The 18,557-nt window shown below is 57.2% G+C and overlaps 2 protein-coding genes across 2 annotated transcripts in view; both read right to left on the bottom strand.

Moving 5' to 3' along the window:
- Positions 1-67: 67 nt before the first annotated feature.
- Positions 68-18,557, bottom strand: part of HCN2 (hyperpolarization activated cyclic nucleotide gated potassium and sodium channel 2) — a 21,987-nt gene continuing 3,497 nt past the window's right edge. The window contains 10 exon segments of the mRNA XM_042835954.1: positions 68-1,855; positions 2,054-2,218; positions 2,321-2,561; positions 2,647-2,793; positions 2,910-3,128; positions 4,175-4,336; positions 6,553-6,976; positions 11,779-12,244; positions 12,247-12,314; positions 12,316-12,392. Of these exon segments, the coding sequence (XP_042691888.1) occupies positions 939-1,855; positions 2,054-2,218; positions 2,321-2,561; positions 2,647-2,793; positions 2,910-3,128; positions 4,175-4,336; positions 6,553-6,976; positions 11,779-12,244; positions 12,247-12,314; positions 12,316-12,392 (2,886 nt within the window). The 3' untranslated portion in view covers positions 68-938.
- BSG (basigin (Ok blood group)) overlaps positions 15,324-18,557 on the bottom strand; it is a 10,665-nt gene continuing 7,431 nt past the window's right edge. Inside the window, exons 5-8 of the mRNA XM_042835955.1 lie at positions 18,245-18,518; positions 16,320-16,344; positions 15,933-15,997; positions 15,324-15,499 (exon numbers count right to left, since the gene is read on the bottom strand). Of these exons, the coding sequence (XP_042691889.1) occupies positions 15,940-15,997; positions 16,320-16,344; positions 18,245-18,518 (357 nt within the window). The 3' untranslated portion in view covers positions 15,324-15,499; positions 15,933-15,939. The remainder of the gene's footprint in view (positions 15,500-15,932; positions 15,998-16,319; positions 16,345-18,244; positions 18,519-18,557) is intronic.

Genomic DNA, 18,557 nt, shown 5'->3' with positions numbered 1-18,557 from the left:
AGAATTGGAGGGCTGGAGCTGCAGGGGAGAGGGATGGTAGCAAAGGAGAAGCAGAGACGGAGTCGGGTGTAGCTCTGTCAGTTGCTGACATTTATTGCACAGGATGGGCTGGATGGAAAGGTGACGCTTGGAGTGTGGCCCTGGACCCCTGGCCCTGCAGCTGCAGGAAGGCAGGTGGGCATGGGGCTCCTTGCTCATGGGTTGCTGCATACATTCAACGTGGAAGGCTCCAGTGTGCCAGGCAGGGGCATACGTGCATGCATACACCCATGCACACTTCATCCATCTGTGTATACACACACACACACACAGGCACACTTATTTCACACACAGTCCGTGCCTTCCCCAGCCTGCAAGCCAGCAGAGCCCAGTGCTGCTCCATGCAGTGGCAGCCCTGGTGCTCAGCTCCCTGGGCTCCAGCAGCAGGGCTGCCTGGCTGAGGTCACCCCAGCCTCAAAGTCTGGCTGGCATGGGGGCTGCTGAGTCTGCGGGGGCTTGCTGTACCTCAGACCCCATCACTTACCTCCACTCCTTGGCTGTCACCCCTCGCCGTGGGGCTGTGGGAGGGGAGGCAGTGGCACGTGCCAGTGCTGGCCCACGTGCCTAAGACCCCAGGGAGGTGTCCTGCGGATGCACACATATAGATTTGTATTCAGGTCATATATATCATATACAGCGTTGATCACTGGGGATGATGCATCTGTGGCTTCTATGGAGCAGTGGGATTTCCTCGCAAGGAGCAGAAGATGGGGCCAAACTTTGGTCGGAGGCAAACGGCCCCCCTTGTGCCCACCCGTGGGTCCCTGGCAGTGGGATGAAGCCAGGGAGCAGGGGTGGAGGTGGCCGAGGGGCACGGGCTCCTCGGTGGGGGTGGAGCAGAGGGGATGGAGGCTGGCTGCCCTGGCACCTCAGCACCCCTGTCCCCACGCCTGTGGAGGTCACAAGTTGGAAGACAGCCTGGATTTGGCTGGGTCCGTGTCGGGCATGCTGCCCACCGAATCCTTGCGGGCTGCCGCCGAGTCCTGCTGCAGAGTGGGTGCAGGGTGAGACAGGGGCCCCCTGGAGGACACCGCACCTCGCAGCCCTGCTGGGGGACCCGAGCCCGGCGAGACGGCGGTGGCAGCTGGGCCTCCACCGATGGAAGCAGAGGATTCGTGCACTGAAGCCGGGGGGCTCTGGGTGCCGCCAGCCGCCAGCCCGTGGGGCAGGGAGGGCTGCGAAGCCGACAGAGGCCGTGAATCCTGGCTGAAGCTGCTGGTGGGCAGCGCCTGTGTGCTTTTGTGAACTGCCAACCGTGGGGGCGAACCGGGCGTCTGCTGCTGGCTCAGCGAGAGCTGGGAGCCCAGCTGCCCTTTGGCCCCTCCGTAGGCAAACGTCCGGCTGGCCAAGGGGCTTTGGGACGGCGGGCTGGCGACTGCGAAGGTGCTGGCGGAGGCGGGCTGTGCCTGGTCCTGCGAGGGCGACGGGTTGGCGTGGGGCACGGGGGGCTGCGGCTGCTGCTGGGGGGGGCTCTGCTGCAGCAGCACCGGGGAGACGGCGAAGGGGCTGGGCACGGCCTGGGCGTATTGCAAGCGACGCATCATGCGGGGCGAGCCCAGCGCCATGGAGCCCACCAGAGGGCTGGCCATCTGTGGGCAGAAGCTCATGGCAACGGCTTGCTGCAGGGTGGCAATGGCGGAGGTGACCTGGGGCTGCACCGGGCTGTACATGGCCGTGTGCTGCTGCAGCTCCGCCTGCTGCACCATCTCTCGGTCATACTTGACAATCTCCTGGATGATTTCGTTCTCCTGGTTGTTGAAGACGCCCGAGTTGAGGTCGTGCTGCACTTTGTGAAGAAGGATCGAGTTCTTTTTCCCTGCAAGAAAAGAAATGGGGAGAGTAATGAAGCTCAGTGCTCAAGGCCCCTAGCAGGCACCGCCACGTGCTGCTGCCACTTTCCCAAGCACCCAGCAGGGCCCAGGTACCCCTCTGGCTGTTCACCCATCAGTAGGACACAAGGAGAGGCATCGTGGGAGGTGCCTGCAGGGCAGCCCTGCAGCCCTTAGAGCCTTACCGATGCGATCGAGGCGGTCGATGGCCACGGTCTCGAAGGCTCTCCGCATCATGGGGTATTCCTCCAGCACCTCATTGAAGTTGTCCACTGATAGTGAGTAGAGGCGGCAGTAGGTGTCCGCCCGGACGCTGGCTGTGCGTCGACCACGGGTCAGCAGGCAGATTTCTGGGGAGGGGATAAGAAGGGAGAAAGAAGTGATACAGCCAAAGGTCTTGATGGAGAGAACTGGAAACGGAGAGCCGCGCGCGGGGACCCATAGATGCTCACCCCCAAAGTAGGAGCCATCAGAGAGCTTCATCTCCTTGTTGCCCTTGGTGAGGATGCTGACCACGCCGTGCTGGATGAAGTACATCTTCTTGCCAATGGTTCCCTCGCGGATGATGTAATCTCCTGGTTGGAACACCTCAAACTTCAGCTTGGTGAGCATCGCCGTCACAAAGTTGGGATCCGCGTTGGCAAACAGCGGCATGGAGGCCACCAGTTTGCGGCAGTTGAAGTTCACGATTTCCTATAGGGGAAGGAAGGTGGGGAGCAGTGAGGGATGTGACACAGCAGGTCCCCCTCCTGTCATCCTCAGCTCCCGAGCCCCCCACCTCACGCAAGGGCTCATTGAGCTCCCCCAGGATGCTGTCCTCATCAAACATCTTGCCCTGGTAGCGGTGCTCGTAGTAATCGTGGATCTTCTGTCGGAAATCAGCGGGCAGCTTGTGGAAGGACATGTACTGCTCCACCTGCTTGTACTGTGGGGAGAAACAGCCACACCGGGTTGGGACCTGTGCTGGGGGATCCCCACCTCCCCAAACACAGCGGGCAAAGCCTCACCAAACCACAAGCCCCAGTCCCCTCCCAGCCCCACCTTCTCCTGGTACTGGCGTCGGGAGGAGTCCAACGACTGGATGAGGGCGGTGGCGTGGCCGATGAACATGGCATAGCAGGTGGCTCCCACGATCATGCTCAGCATCGTCAGCCAGATGTCCGTCATGCTCTCGGGTGCCTGCTTGCCGTAGCCGATGCACAGCATGTGGCTCATGGACTTGAAGAGGGCGAAGGAGTACAGCTCGCTCCAGGAGTCGTTCTGCAGCCACAAGGAATGCAGCCATCAGCCCCAGGGGTACAAATCAGGTCCCGGTTTGGTGCTCTCTGCTCGTGTTCTCCCAGCAGCACTGGGAGTTTTCTGTTTGTTCCTTTGCTTTCCTCACTATGCAGGTGAGAGCCAAACAAACCCAACTGCTGAGCACCAACTGGGCTGGCTGCATTCCCCCAGTGCTCTGCTCCCATCACAGCACTCAGTTGCCCTGCAGCTTTTTGCTCTACTCTCTGTCTCTCCTGGCTTCCCTTTCACTCTTCAGGCATGCTGCACTTTTTAACTGAGCTACAACTACACACAGAGGTACTGTGAAGGGACTGAGCTGCTTGCCTCGCAGCAGCAGCATTCTTCAACTGTTGTGCTGGGTCAGGGGTGTGACAGTTCTGGGCATTGGGACCCCCCAGGCTCCATGCACAAAGCCTCAAGGAGGTTTCCCCTTGATGAGAGGTATGGTGAGGAAGAGGAGTGAGGAGCAGAGGAAGGGCAGGAAAGCAGACAGAGAGGAAAATAGCACGGGAAGAGGAGAATGGAAGAGCTGGGTGGAGCAGGGAGATGATCAGGATGCAGGGCTGAGAGGGAGCAATTAGAAATACGTCCCATTATTTATTAATAGCAGCTTTCTTGCTAATGAGAAGGGGAAGGAGGCAGGGGACGAGGGCAGAGCTGCATCAGCATTCTTCCTTCCTGGAGACCAATCTGCTCCTTATGTCCTGTGAGCCCTGAAGCCACAGCCCCAACCCCACAGCAACCACAAGCCTCCAGTGTCTGCAGTTTCTGCCCTGCCCTGGGGTCGGTGGCATCGCCTGTGTGGAACAAACTGGAGGGGTAAAGCAGGGACACACAGCACTCAGAAACCCACCAGGCTGCACAGGCTCAGGATGTGGGCACGAATGGGCCATAACTGGGATGAAATTGCCATAAGGCACGAGCTGAATGGCAGGGATGTCCTCACTGGGTTGGCTGTGCCCTCAGTGCTGCATGGAGCAGAGTCTGGCAATGGGGAGCAGCAGGAGAAGGGCCAGGGCAGCACTCACCACCATCCCGTTGATGGAGACCCAGCAGTTCTGGGGGAAATCCTGCAGCATGGGCACGAGGAACTGGAGGCAGCCGTCCCAGTGGCACAGCAGCAGCATCATGCCAATGAGGTTAATGATCCTCATCACAGCACTGGCCAGGTCGTAGGTCATGTGGAAGATCTGCAGGGCAGAGGCAGGAAGGCAGCATCATGAGCGTGGCCACACATCATCCCACCCAGCCCTGTGCTGGACGCTTTTGGAGTAGGGTGGGTGAGACCCCTGCCTCCTCCATCCTGCAGCCTGCCCAGCAGCACCAGAATCCCCATAGATATCCCCCATGTCCAGCTTTGAAGCTCCAGATGCAGCTCCAGCCCTGCAGCGTTGTTATCCAAGTGCAAGGTGCACAGTGATCCCAGCAGCACAGCCCCTGTCTGCCAATGGGGTCGGGTGCTCAGCAAGAGCTGGGAAGCAGCACCCAACCCCCCTACAGCCCTGCATGGTGCAGCGCTGGGTTCAACCTGCACAGCCTTGGCCAAAAGAGTCATTAGCAGCCCCAGGTGCCCGTGCTTCTCCTGCCTATTTATAGCCAGCAGGGTGCCTTCAAGCTTGGATCAGGACAAGGCAGAGCCAAGTGCTCCTGTGTCTTCCCATAGTCACAGCCCTGCTCTTCCCCAGTGCCTCTCACCAAGGGCACCAGCGCAAAGTCACATCCCCTGCATTCAGCCCTGGGTTCTAAGGGCTCCTGGGTCCATTTGGGCACACAGGGAGGGCAGGAGGAAGATCCATCCTCGAGTTATCACAGCCCTGCTGGAGCCATTGGCGGGGCACAATGATAATCATGGGACTGCAGTGCCAGCACATGGCTCTGCTTTGCCCCACACTGCAAAAGGCTGCGCACCCCAAGGCACGCCAGGTCCGGCTGCCCTCCCCTTCCATCCCTTTGTAAGCAGATGTGATTATCAGGATAATCTGCCAAGCCACACGCCGGCTCAGCTCATCCACAGGGTTCTCTGTGGTGATTCCCCTCGGAAAGTGAAAAGGGTGAAGAGTTGGACCCATGGCAGGGGTAGACAAGAGGGCTGGTGGTGGGGACCTTCGGGGACGCGGGGCTTGCTGGAGGGAGGTGCAGGAGGATGCTGTGGGCAGCTGGGATGCAGCACCTGGGAATAAATGAAGCAGAGGAGGGTGAGAAGGCTCCCAGCACCTCCCAGGCAGGCTTGTGTGCAGAGACAGCTCCACGCTGCAGCATGAGCATGCACCTGCACGGCCACATCTGTCAGTGCTGTCAGGAGCTGCAGCCCACGCAGCAGAGCTGAGCAAGCCTCAGCCACGCACCCAGCGCAGCCCCTGCAGCCCCCGCTGCACCCCTAGGGGCCAAGCAGCTCCTGCAGCTCCCCAGGGCTGTGCAATCCCCAGCACCTTGGCACGCACGCACAAATGCAAACCTGGATGCACACACGCAGCTCAGAAGCCCCGAGGAGTCATCAGAAGCAGCTTTGTCAGCGTTCCCACAGACCACAGACACTGGGGACGCAGAAGGATGCTGCCAGCCCTAGAAGCACGCTCCTCAAGTCCCTTCTTGGGGCCGTTCCTCCATCCCAGAGGAGCTGGTGCTGTTTGGAGCATCCATAGAATCACAGAATGGTTTGGGTTGGGAGAGACCTCAAGGATCACGAAGCTGCAACCCCTCTGCTGCAGGCAGGGCTGCCAACCTCCACATTTCACAGCAGCCCAGGCTGCCCAAGGCCCCATCCAACCTGGCCTTGAACACCTCCAGGAATGGACGGGGCATCCACAGCCTCTCTGGGCAGCTGTTCCAGCACCTCACCACTCTCATAGCACACAACTTCCCCCTGACATCCAACCTCAATCTTCCCTCCCTCAACTTCAAACCATTTCCCCTTGTCCTGCTGTTATCTCCCCTTTCATAGAGTTGATTCCCCTCCTGTTTGCAGGCTCCCTTTAGGTACTGCAGGCTGCACTGAGGTCACCCCGCAACCTTTTCTTCTCCAGGCTGAACAAGCCCAGCTCCCTCAGCCTGTCTTCCTAGGGGAGGAAGCTCATCTTCGTGGCCTCTTCTAGGCCATCTTCAACAGCTCCACGTCTTTCTTGTGTGGGGGCCCCAGATCTGGATGCAGTGCTGCAGATAGGGCCCAAAAGGGCAAAGTAGAGAGGGACAATCCCTGCTGGCCAGCCCTCTTCTGATGGAGCCCATGATACCATTTGCTCTCTGATCTGCAAGAGCACACTGCTGGCTCATATTAAGTTCTTCATCCACCAGCACCCGCAGGTGGATTTCTCCTCTGCAGGGCTACTCTGAAGGGCTGCTCCTAACAGTCTGTATGCACACCTGGGATTCCTCTGGCCCCGGACGCCCTCTGCCCAGCAGCCCTTACCTCCTCCCACTGATGGATGTAACGGATGAGGCGGGAGAGGCGCAGCAGGCGCAGCAGGCTGAGGATCTTGGTGAAGCGGACGATGCGAAGAGCGCGGGCTGTCTTATAGACCTCCGAGTCGATGCCCTTTTCCACAATGAGGAAGACGTAGTCCACGGGGATGGAGGAGACAAAGTCCACCACAAACCACGTCTTGAGGTACTTCTTCTTGATCCTTTCAGGGTCCAGGATGATCTCCGTGTTGTCCTCGATGACGATCCCCGTGCGGAAGTTCAGCACCAGGTCCATCAGGAAGAAGGTGTCGGAGACCACGTTGAACACGATCCAGGGGGCTGTGGTTTCCTCCTTGAAGAAGGTGATGCCCACGGGAATGATGATCAGGTTGCCCACCATGAAGAGCAGCATCGTGAAGTCCCAGTAAAACCTGCAGGAACACAGAGGATGGGGTCACTGCAGCCCTCCCTGGCACTGCCATGTCCTTATGAACGGTGGCAGGAGTGTCAGGTCACAGTGCAAGTCCCCAAGGGATCAAGTGAGGTTGTGCCACCTCCAGGCCCAGAAGCACTTTGCTGTCACTGTAGGTCAGCATCGGGCTCAGAGGGGGCTGTGCAGGGCAATGGGTGCAGCGTGGGTCCTCGGGGCTGTGTGCTGTGGGGTCTGACTGAGTCAGCATCAAAACCCAGGCAAGTGCTGAAGCGAGGGGGGGAGACCCTGAGAATGGGGAGATATCATGGCTGAGGAACCCCAACCACCAGCACTGTGTGGGCAGCATCCCTGCCAGCACCCAATGGGAGACCCTGCAGGGGACAGCGAGTGTGGGGGGGGGACACAGCAGATGGCCACGTCCAGCTGCAGCTGGAGCAAGGAGGGAGAACAAGGAGGGAATGAGCAGAATGCCTCCCCCCTCACCTCTGCACCGCTGCTTCCTCAGCCCCCCACTTCTCCTGGCTCCCATCCTTCCGCCCATGTCCTTCCTGCATGCACCAAGGTCGCAGCAGGGCACGCAGCCCCGTTGTCAGGGCTGCAGCTCCATGCGTTCCGCCAGCATTTGCAGCTTGGTGTAAGGCTGGAAGGAGCTGAGCATCCCAGCTCGTGACCTTTCTCCAATGACACCTTCCCCGTGTGAGACATCGCCATGGCAACCACAAGTGATGTCACTGCTGCGCAACGATGACTTCACACCCAGGGCCCCTCCACAAGCTGGCAGCCAGAAAGGGACAGGCTGTGCTCTTCCCTTCACAGCCAGCCCCAAGGACCAGCTTCGGTTGCTGGAACAGCACAGCCCTTGGTGACAGCAGGGGGGGGGGGTGATGGTGGGTGGGGGGCACTGAGGTTTTACTGCGATGCTGAGGCTGCAGGACCCCATAGAGGGGAGCGAGGGCCTCCCCCCAGCTCCACAAGCTGCCCCCAGTGCACGGAGTCCCACTGGGGCATCAGCCAAACTGAGCAGGGAAGAGCAAAGATGAAATCATGGTACCAGCTGGGCAGCATGCAGTGCTGGCTCTGATCTTTGCAATCTGCTGGGCTGGGGCAGTGTGCTGGGAAAGAGCAACTGGTCCTGAGCACAGATCTCACAGGAGGCCCCGCTGCAACACCAATGCTTTCTTCCTTGCAGGGCAGCGTGCGCATAAAAGTAAAGATTCAGTCCAGGCTGCTAAAAATATCCCCAAACAAATTAATTAGGATCCTTGCCCCCCCATCTCCCTTACTTCTGACCTAATTGAACACAGGAATGGCAGCGGGAGATGCTGGCAGACACTGAGGGTGGGGATGGTGTCTGTCCTCACTCCATCAGCCCCCCCAGTGCATCAACAGCATCAGCAGGGAGCCCAGGGCTCCATCCCCAGTGGGAGGAGAGGGCAGGGGATGTGTGCATGCAGCACACCAGGGATGTCCCCATTCACCTCCACTGCCCCAGCACAGAATGCAACCACTACAGGGACCGTGCAGCCACCACAGCTTGCACAGTGGGAGCAGCGATTCGCAAACTTGTCATAAATACAAAGTTCCTTAAAAAATGAGGGCACGTGGAAAAGTGGGTTACGAAGCCACTGCCAGGAGCTGGGCCTGAGCAGAGGCAGAGCAGTGGGTGCAACACCAAACAGACCCAAAAGACACAGCTGGGATCGGTGCACGGCTCTGCTGTGTGCAGGAACAGCCCTGGGATGGGGCAGGGATGGCTGCTTTGGTCTTTGCCAAGTGCTCAAAGGCACCAACCTGTAAAGTCACCCCCAGGCAGACAGTCACAGCCTTTTTTCCTGATGAGTAAGTGGTGGCTTTCAGCCATCCATCAGGTCTGCGTGCTCACATTCATCCTGTTCCCACTCGCTGTCGCTGGGGATAACTAACAGCGGGATCAGCAGCAGTGGCATTTCATTGTCCCCACCAGGACTCAGAGCAAGCCCAGGTCACCCCGCAGGGCACACAGCTGCCAGCCAGCAGAGGAGCAGCAGGAGCCATTTTGCCCTGGGATGAAGGAGGTGGCAGCAGGCAGTGCCAGCCCTGCACGTGCCTTGGGCAGGGGGAGCAGAAAGCCAGTGGCAGCTGGCAGAGTGATGCTCAGGGCACTGGGGAAAGGGGGACCATCGTGATTCACTGAACCACCTCTGCATGCAGCTCACGTTGCTAATGGGCTGAACATTCTGCTGGCCTCACGCACGTCTCCAATAGGAAGGGACCCCCCAGCACCCTGACCACGCTGCAAAAAACCACTGTGCTCCTCTGGCCCCACATCCCTGCCCCATTGCTTCACAACGCACACAGCACCGCCTGCCCCCCTCGCTCAGGATGCAAATACAGCACCTAGTTCAGCAGCACATCCAAAGTCACTGCAAAGCTTGGCCTGCAGCTGACCCTGACTTACAGCCCTGCTCCAATGCCAGCTGCACTAACACAGAGTCTCTGTCTGCTCTCTATTTCCTTCATCCCTATAGACCAGAAGGAAAAAAGGCAACGGAGCAGAGCACCCAGCAATGAGGTGGCTCTGCTCAACGTTGCCTACTGGCCGATGGACAAGGTTTCTTTGATTAAATTTGCAGCTCATGATCTCAAACAGCCACCCGTGCTGCTTCCTAATAATTCAGTATTTATGTAAACAGCGACTTTTGTTCCTTGAGCAAATCTGCCCCTGAATTCTGCATGAATAATCACCGTGCTGCGTCCGTGAGGAGACAGATCTCCAAATGCCTCTGATTATGAAATGATGTCACGTATGCAGATGGGCAATGATTTTATCTTCAGATGGGAAAATGGGCTTTGCAGGGCAAACACGGATGTGTCCATGTTCCATTATCATTATCAGATTATATAGGTATGTATATGTTTGAAGGTGGGAATCATCTGAAATACACAGACGTACATACAGACACGTATGAATGGAGTGAGCTCCTCGCTGCTGGGCTCCCAGCCCCACACTGAGCCAATCTTGTTTATTCTGCACATTTGTAGGTTGGGATAACGCTTGGTTCTCCTCGTGGCTCCTCCCCACCAAGCAGGGAACTCTTTTAATGCCACATGCAGCATCACAGCACACGCAGGAGCTCTGCCCCAGTGGTTTTGGTGGCAGAAGCTCTGGGAGGGGACAGTCCCAGGGTGACACCCCCAAGGTCGCCTGCAGAGAGGCTCCAGCTCTGCCAGCTCTGAGTGTTGCCAGCTTGCTGTCACCCCAGCACGGTCAGCATGGGGACAGTGAGGCCACATGGTCACCCCTCTCCTCAGAGCCCCATGGCCAAGAGAGGTGAGAACCAAAATCAGCTCCCCAGGAACCCCCATGGCTGATGGGGAGCCCAAACAGCTTGGGAACGACGGTGGTCACAGCAGGACGGCGCAGCTCCCATGGGAGAACACCCTCATGACCAGCTGAGCCACGCAGCATTCACACCCCTGCTCTGCAGCACTGCTGCTCCCCGAGCAGCCAAGCAAGGATGGGCAACACCCGCAGTGGGATCCGGGCAGGAATATCAGCCCCGTGGCTGCACTACTGTGCGTACAAGGAGAGCAAGCTGGAGGCTCCAGCTGCCCCTCCGTGCACCTCAGAGGATGCAGAGCAGCACAGGAGCCAACATGAGGCCAGGACCCAGGAGGTGCAGGCGTTGGTCCCTGCCACGATCCTGTCTGCTCAGCACAGCCTCTCATTCCACAGCCTCTTGCACTGCCCTGAGGACCTCTGCATGCACTGGGGATTCAACATAACCCCAACAGCTGCTCGCTCGCCCTGGAGTGCAGCCCCCAAGCACCAGAACAGTGCAGAGGGACTCAGTGCTGAGCCACTTGCTGGCCCCCTGACTTTGGCCAACAGCCCCCAGCCCCTCTGTACAATCACTGGACCAGGAGCTCCCAGCAGCCTCGCTTGCCAGAGATGTCAGCAGGATCTCAGCCTCCCATCCCCAGAAGGGCTGCACATCCCTATGGGAGCCTCCATGCAACCCAGGAAGCATTCCCCGCTGATCTTTCCCCGCTGATCTTTCCCCACTGGGGAGATGGGCAGGAGCTGGTCCTGCACAACCTTTCTTTCAGGGTTTGCCATTCCTCAGCTGGAAGCTGCAAAGGCTGCACCTCGGGGACACTATTCCTGCTGGGAACTAAATGAATCCCTCCTCAAATTCCTTCAATCTTAGGGATGGGATTGGGCCTCCTTGGGGGAAGGAAACTGTTCCCAAAGCTGTGCATGGCCGTGGAGGGTGCAGCAGGGCTTAAGGATCCCAGAGATAAGCACGACCCTGTTCCCTCCCCCCACCCCGCAGTGACAGCCATAGGGGCAGAGCCCGATCCCCGCGGGATCTCCAGTGGCTCCTCGCTGTGCTGAGCCGTTCCGAGGCCCTGCGAAGGACGAGAAGATGCCCTTGTGCGGGCACCCATCGGGTAAGCAGAGAGCTCCTGGCATCTCCGGATGGACGGCGGCTCTTGGGGAGGTGGATGCCCATCGCCAGCCCCTCCCTGCACACACGCGGCCGCATCCCCCATTTCCACCTCCAGCACGGCTCAAGGTGCCCTCTCCAGGGCACGGCACGGCCTCCTCCTCCTCCTTCTCCCAACCCGAAGCGGGAGGAAGCGCTCCGGTCGGCCTCTCCATCCACCACCCTCACCGCGGCCTCCAGGGATGCTCGAGCCCGGCCCCGCCGCAGCGATGCCCGCAATTACTCCGCGCTCCCAGAGCGCCCGGAGGTTGCACGGAAGGGAAGGAGGAGGGGGGGGGGGGGATGCGGGGGAAGCCGGCGGGACGCGCACCTGAAATCGCTGTAGGGATGGATGATCCAGGCCCCCGCTGACTTGACGCGTTCCTGCTCCCGTTCCACCGCCTTCTGCGAACCGAACATCCGCAGCGAGAACTTGTTGACGCCGGGCTGGAGCATGGCACCGAACTGCCTCTGCATGAAGCTGGCCTGGCTCCCGCGGGTCTCCTCGCCCGCATCGTCGCCTTCCTCGGCCGCTTTGGCCCCGCCTGGGGATGCGCCGCCGCCGACGCCGCCGCCGCCGCAGGAGAAAGAGACCTTGGGTTCTCGGGGCTGCTCCGCGCTGGGGCTGCGCGGCGTTTCCCCACGGCGGCACTCTCCGTTCGGGGATCCCTTCCCACCGCGGCTCCGCGTCCTCCCCGCGGCCGCCCCTCCGCTTCGTTTGGCCCCTTCGGCCGCCTCCTCCTCGGCCGCCGCCTCCCCGCCCGATCGCATCGTGCTCTGTCTCCGAGGCCACCGGCGGGTACCCGAGCGGCACCGGAGCGGTACCCGCCGCCGCGCCGTGGGGCGGGCCGGGGGCGGACCGGAGGCGGGCCGGGCGACGGGACCGCAGCGGCTCCGCAGCTCCCCCCGCTGGCGCAGCCCCAGGCTGCGCATCCCCGGCGATGCCTCCCACCGTTCCCATCCGTAGCGATTCGAGCCGTGCCCTCCGCGCAGCGCCGCGGCCAAAGAACGGCCTCGGGGGAGGAGATGCCCCGAGGGTTCGAAGGATCGAGAGCCCAGGATCGGCACCGAGCGGGGCTCCTGAGAGGCCAAATATAACGAGAGCGGAGCGGCAGCTGCCGTCAGAACCTGCAATGGGGATCGCCCCTTCGAGCGCACGAAGTAAGAAGGTGAACGATGGCTGGATGCACGCGGAGGACGCGATTCTGGCACTACGTGCTGCCCGCCGAGCAGAAACCCAGCCGGGACCGGGAGAATCGGCTCTTTCACTTTGCTTCTCCTTAACACCAGCAAATTTCTCCCAACCGCCTTCAAGCCTTCAGGACGAGAGGAGAGCTGGGAGAAGCACAGGCTGGATACTTGGAAAGAAATTCAACTCAGAAAGTGGTCATGGATAGGGACAGGCTGGAGTCATCATCTCTGGAGGTGTTTAAAAACGAAGATGCGGTGTTGAGGGATGTGGGGATGGTTTGGGATGTGGGGATCTCAGAAGTCCTTTCCAACCTTAATGACTCTATGATTCAATTCCCCTCCTGCCCCTGGCTGATCCAAGCCCTCCCATCCCAGCAGAGTCGCACAGAGCACTGCATGCTGATGTGAGCAAGAGGCATAGGGGCAAACGGGGTGCGATATTCAGGGCAAGGAGAGGCTGAGCAATGCAGGACAGACACACAGACACGGGCCGGCAGCCCAGCAGAGCGCAGCATGGAGCCACGCATCCCCTCTCCCAGGCTGCTCCTGTCTACCAGTCCCGTGGAACAAAGGGCACAAACAGAGCTTTGTGCTGCAGCCCAGGACCCACAGTCCCCAACAGGGACATTAAGCCACACATTGATTTTTTCTCTCCCCCCCCCTCAGCTCTCTCAGGATAGCACCCATAAGCAGGAAGCCGGCTGTGCCAGGGCTTGCATAATGCATTGACGTGCAGCACAGCCACACTGCGTGGTCAGCCCAGGGCACACAAGCTGATGACACTGGGACAGCAGCAACATTCGGGGGAAGGTCCTGGGCTGCTGGACCTACAAGCAACACTGCACTAAGAGCTGTGTTACCCTGCTGTAATTATCCTTGCCCAGGCCAGGGTTTGGCTTCATAGTGAGGATGATGAGCCCAAGCAGCACTTTGCAGCTGGGAACACCGAGCATCAGCCTCAGTGCAGAGCTGCACAGTGCAAGAAGAGCCCCCAGCACCTGCAGCCAGAGGCCTTTCACCTTCCCTCTCCTCCACAAGAAGGAAAATGATTTCTCAGGGAGGCATGTGATACCACAGCAAAGGCAGCAGCTGGGAGCCAAGCAGCCAGCCGTGCTTTATTGCTTTCACCAGCACTTATCCAGCCTGTCCTCACCTGCCTTTCATTGCAGGCACTGACCAGTCCCAGCAGCTCCCTAATAATGCACAGCTCCCGCCAGGACCACGGGCACCAGTTGTTTTCCCTACAGGATTCATGTGGTTGTCGCTGAGTCCATCACCTTTAGGTATGCTGATTCCCAGCCTAAAGGCACTGGAAACACACAGATGAAAATTAAGAGCCCTTTCAGGCTCCTGAGCCTTTTTGCTGGTGCTTTTTGCACAACAGATGCTAAGGAACAAACCATAACTCAGTGCCCCTATCTGCTGTATCCCATTTGTTCATCCAGCCCTGCTTGGACAGGAAGATGAACACCCAGGCAACTGAGATCCCAAGATCAGAAGCTCCAGGAATCCACAGCCCAGCTTCCACAGGGCAAAAAGCCAGAGCTTGCCTGGAAAGGCAGCCACAATGCTCATAGCCCATACCCAAGAGGTTGGTGTGCACTTCCCTTTGGCTTGCCTCCATATCTGCATACTGCACACAGTGCCCATCAGCTCCAGCTGCTGCTTGGAGCCACAAGTAACCACACAACAGGGCAAGACCATGAAAGCAGATCTGCAGCAGAGGCCAGTGCTCCTGAAAAAGCACCACTTGCCTCCTCCTTTTGGAAGGGTTTGAACACATCTATTGTAGGCACTGTGATTAGAGAGCAGGAAGAGCTGGCAGGATCCTGGGAGCCAAAACCTTTGTGTGCTCCAAAACGAGCTGCCAGGCAGGGGTCAGAGCAGGCCAGCAAACCCAGGGGGCCCAACCAGGAAGGGAGAGAGACACCAGAAGCCAAACCAAGGTGGAAAAAAAAAAAGAGGAATCATCTTTATTTGTGAAGCATGTTAACAGATGGATCAGCTCAGTGCTACCCAGCAAGAAAGAATCCTCTGAGCATCACCTGCTCTCAGACTCCTTTGTCACACCATGCAAACCCCCTCCCCCAGCACCACAGCCCCAGCATCTGCTTGCTCCAGTGTAGCAACTTGAGATATCAGCAGCCCCCCATTAAATGAGTTATTGCTACTCATGCTCAGCCAATGCCCAGCTCTAATGCTGCCTCCTGGTTGCCTGCTTGACTGTAATCACCCAGAGCATCCCTGGGGGAGCTGGCCAGGAAGCCTGGCAATTACAAGACATGCAAGCTGCTCCCATGCAGCTACGCTCTTTGCACTGGGAAAGATCCAGAATTACCTTTCTAAGCCCATTGGGAGATCAGGTCATCTCCACAGGTTGCTACAGCAGTTTCTTCCTGACCTGCCCCCAGGACAGACCTGCAGCACACAGGGAGCTGTGACAGTTGCTGCTCCCCACACACAGAGGCATTTCAAAGTAATCCTACCCATCACACACACGCAGCTCTTCCCAAAGGTGAGAAAGAAAGCATCACCCCACCTACCCCCCTCCGTATCAACATGAAGAAATACATCTACGACAGTGACCCAGACTATCAGAAAAGGAAAAAAAAAAGGATTTACGCTCACAGGTAGGAAAAAAAAAACCCCCCCACAACCCTTTTTTTTTTTTTTTTTTTTTTTATAAAAAAAAAAAAAAAAAGTGTGTGTTTTAGATTCTACAACTTAATTTCCTGTCGAAAGTGAAGTAACTGAATCGCAAGGACACGCTAAGTATTTCCTGGTGCTATTTTACAAAAAAACAAAAATAATAAAAATTAGAAGAAAACAATGTCCAGACAAGTTCTTCAGCTACACGTCACCTGGCACAAGAGAAAGAAAAGGCAATTAGAGAACCCAACGAGGCTGTGCTGGGGGGTGATGAAGCAGAAAGGACGACAGCTGCCTTAAGCAAAGCTGTGAGCTCAACCCATCCCATGCTGGAGCAATCAGACAGCCCTGACCCTCCCATGCTCTACAGCCCAATGCTTTCTTCCATGTCTCTCCCACTGTTCCAGCAGCTTTGGCAGTTTCTTATCAGATTCCTGCTGGCCTGTGCCTGAGCTTCACAGCAATGCCTCCCTTCCCCTCCCCTCCAAACAGCACATGGGCAAAAGCTCTTCTTGATGAAGGACCCCAGCTGGACAGTGCCCTGCAGCCAGCAGGATGAGCCCATGGCTGCAGGGAGTGAAGAGCTGACCCAGCAGGTCCCCAGGGTGCCCTGACCCAGCAGGTGACATCAGGTGCAGCACTGACCTCTGACTCAGTTAGCGTTTCTCTGGCGGACGTTCTTGTCCTTGTGGTTCGTGGCATTGCTTTTCCTGCAGAGAGAAAAGGCACGATGAAGAAAGCAGCACCAAAGCCCACCCCTACCCCACTCACTGGTGTGATTCGTGCCCAAAGAGTTGGGTAAGATAGAGCAAGAGGAGATTAGCTTCCAGAACAATCAGTTTTGGAGACTTTTGTGCTGTTTTAAGTAGTGTTCTGCTTATAGAGAGGCCACATTAAAAAAACATGGAGGAAACATCTCCCAGGAAGCAGCCAGCTTTCACGTTCTGCTAGCTCTTACGTTCAGAGCAGATTCCCCAAATGAATGCAATCTGGCAATGCAAACTGACTCAACAGAAAAACCAAGGCACTTACAGTGGTGCAGAGCCTCCATCATCATCTTCACATCCAGGACAGCACAGGAAAAAAGAAAGAAAGAAAGAAAGAGTTGTGTCAGGGAAGAACAAACATGAAATCACCTCTGGCTCTTCCACTCCTTTGAACCCCAGGGCTGAGCAACCCAGGTGGGTTACTGGACACACTGGATATCACAGCACTGAACCCACACGGTCATTTCACCAGGGCCTGGGAGAGCAGGGAGGGCTTATCACAACACCACATCCTTGTATGAGCTTTAAGCTGCTTCTTGCCTGAGCTCAGACATGGAGCAAGCTTAGACATGAGCTCCTGTTATGCAGGAGGCTTCAGGAACAAGGCTTTAAGCATCAGTAAGCCCTCGTCCTCCCCACACACACTGTGAAATCAAAACAGATACACTGCACAGCACGTTGTTGCTACATGGAGAAACTCAGCTAAGAAGACACCGAGTCCTTTCACCAGCTCCTTGCAATCTGCCACTTCCCCTGAAGGCTCCATCATCTCTGCAGCACAACAGCAGTGCTCTGAGCACTGGGGCTGCCTTGGTCCCAAGATCTGCACACAGCTGGTGAGAGGATGATGCAGGAGCACAGCTGGAGCCATCTCCCAGTTCTTACCAGTCAAGTTAGCATCCAGCAGCAGAGGAGGAAAGAGTGGAAAGGTAACACCAGCAAGGTTGTGCCATATACAAGTTAGACTCTTCCCACTCTAGCCAATAGGGAATTGCCAGCCCACAACCACATGCTTGGGGAACAGCGTTTATCCGAGCTGGCCCAGCACTCCCTTCCTGCCAGCTCCTCTCAAGAGGGTCAAATCTATGAAGATTTTGGGAGAACACAGCTTTACGGTGCCCTGCTGTCACATACAGAACTGTTTCTTCGCCCACAAGCTCAGGTTCCCAAGTGCTGAAGATCTCTGGCTGATGAGCCAGAGGGTGGGAGGGTATCAGGACCTTTCAGCATCACACGTCCTGTCTTCATCTGTTAAAGGATCCCCTACGGCTCTGACTGATCAGCACTCAACAGGACCTGGACCCAGTTGACGTCAGCAGAAGCCAAATCATTCTGTGAACCAGTTACAGCTCTTTTTTTTCCTTGCTAAGAGACACAGCTACACATGAGACATCTGCCATCCAACCAGGGCTGTCAGAGGGAATGGATTCACTCATAAAACTGCCTTGAGTAGAATTTCTGAAGCCCTGCAATCAGAGGAGGAACATTCAGTTCTAGCCCTTCTGCTTCCCCTTCGTAGCACTCAGTGCACCTGATGTGTGCTGCTCCCCAGCAAAGGGCTGAAGCGACTGACCTAGCAAGCAGGAAGGATACCAAGCATCTGTACTTCATTGTTAATGGGATCAGATAAGGAAGGCAAAGCTGGTTAACACAATGAAGATTCCTACTGATAAGGAAAGGGAGGAACTGTGTTTTCTGAACAGATTAAAGATAACACTATGCATGGAGGAAGTCCCCAGGAGTCAGGATGTGTGAATCTGAGAGCCCAAAACAGATTCATGAACTGGTATTAATAGAACCACTGACAACACAGCCTGCTGTTTACTAATTGGTTTCTCCAGAATGTTAATGGTCAGAGAAAGCCCCGTCCTCCAGACACCCACATGAAGAAGCAGCTGAACAAAGCGCAGAGGCATTGGTGAGACAAAGGGTCAGTGCAACCTGCGCCCACTTTTCTCTCACTCCTGAGCCAAAGCACAGCTTGCTGAAGGACTGTCACTACAGTGCAATTACTTGAGACTAAAATAACTGGGTAAAGGCTACCGTGCTTAGACAAGAAGCATTCCTGAAAGGCAGCCTCACACGGAATGCCTGTCTGACAAAGCACAGCCAGAGCTCTCCATGAGAACGACTTGCCTCCACCCCACAAGCTACTTCCCCCAGGAAGATTCGACCTCAGCCACCTCTTACCATCAAGAACCTCATCTGGCTTCCTCCTCTTCTCGTAGATGAAGATGATGGTGACGAGAACCAGAACTTCTGCCACGATTCCCAGGAAGGGCCAAAGAGCTGCCAGGCGGCTGCGGACGCGCAGATTCACCGTAGCACTTCCAGGGCCCATCACGTTGGTACCATTGCAGTGGTAGTCACCTGTATCTTGCTCAATGCTCAGTTTGAGGATGCGTAGCTCTGTCTTGTTGCCATTGGACTTGATGATGTAGCGATCAGTACCATTGACAACGGGCTAGGAGGGGGGAAAGAGAGCATCAGGGCTGGGACAAGG

The sequence above is a fragment of the Centrocercus urophasianus genome, unplaced genomic scaffold, assembly GCF_019232065.1.
Source record: "Centrocercus urophasianus isolate 14NV4802_14NV808 unplaced genomic scaffold, USGS_Curo_1.0 seq_56, whole genome shotgun sequence".
Classification (NCBI taxonomy): Eukaryota; Metazoa; Chordata; class Aves; order Galliformes; family Phasianidae; genus Centrocercus; species Centrocercus urophasianus.
This window is presented reverse-complemented; position numbering and strand designations above follow the sequence as displayed.